The sequence below is a fragment of the Echinops telfairi genome, unplaced genomic scaffold, assembly GCF_000313985.2.
Source record: "Echinops telfairi isolate 266 unplaced genomic scaffold, ASM31398v2 ScPeMD7_3;HRSCAF=10, whole genome shotgun sequence".
NCBI lineage: Eukaryota > Metazoa > Chordata > Mammalia > Afrosoricida > Tenrecidae > Echinops > Echinops telfairi.
This window is the reverse complement of record NW_022103899.1, coordinates 45,356,581-45,358,374: the sequence shown is the minus strand read 5'-3', so window position 1 is coordinate 45,358,374 and position 1,794 is coordinate 45,356,581. Positions and strand designations below refer to the sequence as shown.

Genomic DNA, 1,794 nt, shown 5'->3' with positions numbered 1-1,794 from the left:
ATGGAAGGGAGGGATTTAGCCTCCACCTTAGGTGCCCTCACTTTGTGAAATGGAAGCCCACGGGGCGGCGGGGAGTGTAACAGTGCTCAGGGACCTGCCCTTCCCCACTTGCCCCCCACCCCCACCCAGCTCTCATCCTCCTGGCCAATCCATGCCAATTTTCACGCCTGCTCGCTTGCTCCCTCCTTCCCTCCCAGGACCCAAAGAAAGACCGGCGCAGAACCATCTGCAGGCGCTTCTAGCGCTTTATAGTTCTCTCTGGGACAGACGGACAGACAGACAGTACGGCCCACGCCGTCAGCCCGCATCATTGGCACCTTGGACATGGCCCCAGGCCCAACCCTTACCCTGGTCCCCTCCCGAGAGGAATCCGGCCTGACCCCGGCTCAGCACCTCGAACAGCTCTCGGCCCCACCCTCCCCCCTCCCCCCAGAAACAAATAAATTAAAAAGGCGGGGGACAGTAGGGATAAGGAAGAGAGGCGCCCCTCCCCCAGAGATGTCTTACTCCCACCCGTCTGCTGAGGCTCCGCCGCCTCCTCCAGGTGCTCTTCCAGGTCGATTCAGCCCCAAATTTCAGCCTTCGGAAGCCGGCACCTGCCTTCCCCCTCCCCCAACTCCCGGCATGCAACACGTAGAAAAAAGACGGGGTAGGGACGGGTAAGGGACCCTCCTGGTGGGTGTCTGCCCGCCCTCAGCCCCACCTCAGTGGATCCAAACGTAAAACTAACGGTCCCTTTTCGTCTTGGGGGGTGGGGGGGTGGGAAAGAAATGGAGGGGGACACCGGTGGGGTGGGGAGGCAGACAGGAGAGAAAATGGTGACACAGGACAGGGGAGGAGGAGAAACGACCCCAAAGGGGAGATGCCCAGGAAGGTGCAGGAGGAGAAACGGGGCCCAGGGAGGGCGAAAAGGAGGAGGGTGCGGATGGGGAGAAAGGCAAGGGGTGGGAGGGAGACTGGAGCTGGAAGAACTGGAGGAGGTGAGAAAGGGGGCAAAACCCAGGGAGAGGGGCCTACAGACCCCCACCCCTCGACAAGCCTGGGGAGATGGGGACACAGACAGAAAAGATGAGGCTAGGGTCCATCCCCTCGCTCATCTCCCCCTCTCCCCACCGGCGTCCAGGCCTCCGGCTTCCCTTGCGGGTCCAGACTGGCTGTCTCTCTGCCCCGCACGGGGCGCGGAGCAGCGACAGCGGCGGCGTGGCAGTCCCGGGGGCTCGGGAGTGTGTCGGGGCCGGGGCGGGGGACGGGCGCGGCCCCGGGCGTCCCTAGCGGTCCAGGTTCATAGTCCAGTGCTTGGCTCCGGCCGCACAGCTGTCCCTGGCGGCGGAGGAGGGGGCGGCCCCGCTCGGGGGCCCCCCGGCGCCGGCGGTCTCGCCCTCGTTCTTGAGGTCCTGGAAGACCTGCGTGAAGAAGTGGGGGTCGGCGTTGAGCCGCAGCATCTGCGGGCTGAGCCGCTGGATGAGGCGCAGGCAGCGCTGCCAGAAGCGCTCCTTGTCGGGCTCCACCAGGAAGGGCTTGAGCGGGTAGGAGATCTCGTTGCCCATGTAGGAGTAGGCGAGGTAGAGGCAGGTGAGGAAGGCGGCCTGCAGCTCGGCGGCCGACGCTAGCTCGTCCCCGCGCAGCGACTCGCGGCACAGCAGGTACACGAACACCAGGTTGGCGGGCGTAATGAAGGCCTGGTCTTGCCAGCCCTGCAGCAGCAGCGAGCGGTCCACGCCGCGGAACCAGCCCACCAGCTCGCCCGGGCTCAACTCCTTGAGGCGGTAGCAGCGGCGGCACACGAAGTCGCCC

General features: G+C 65.6%; 1 protein-coding gene across 1 annotated transcript; it reads right to left on the bottom strand.

Annotated features, from left to right (window-relative positions):
• Positions 1 to 225: 225 nt before the first annotated feature.
• CDK5R2 (cyclin dependent kinase 5 regulatory subunit 2) lies at positions 226 to 1,793 on the bottom strand (the record flags this gene model as incomplete). Its single annotated transcript, XM_004701611.2, has 1 exon — positions 226 to 1,793. A coding segment is annotated over one exon (525 nt), but the record flags the coding sequence as incomplete, so codon positions are not given.
• Position 1,794: the final 1 nt, after the last annotated feature.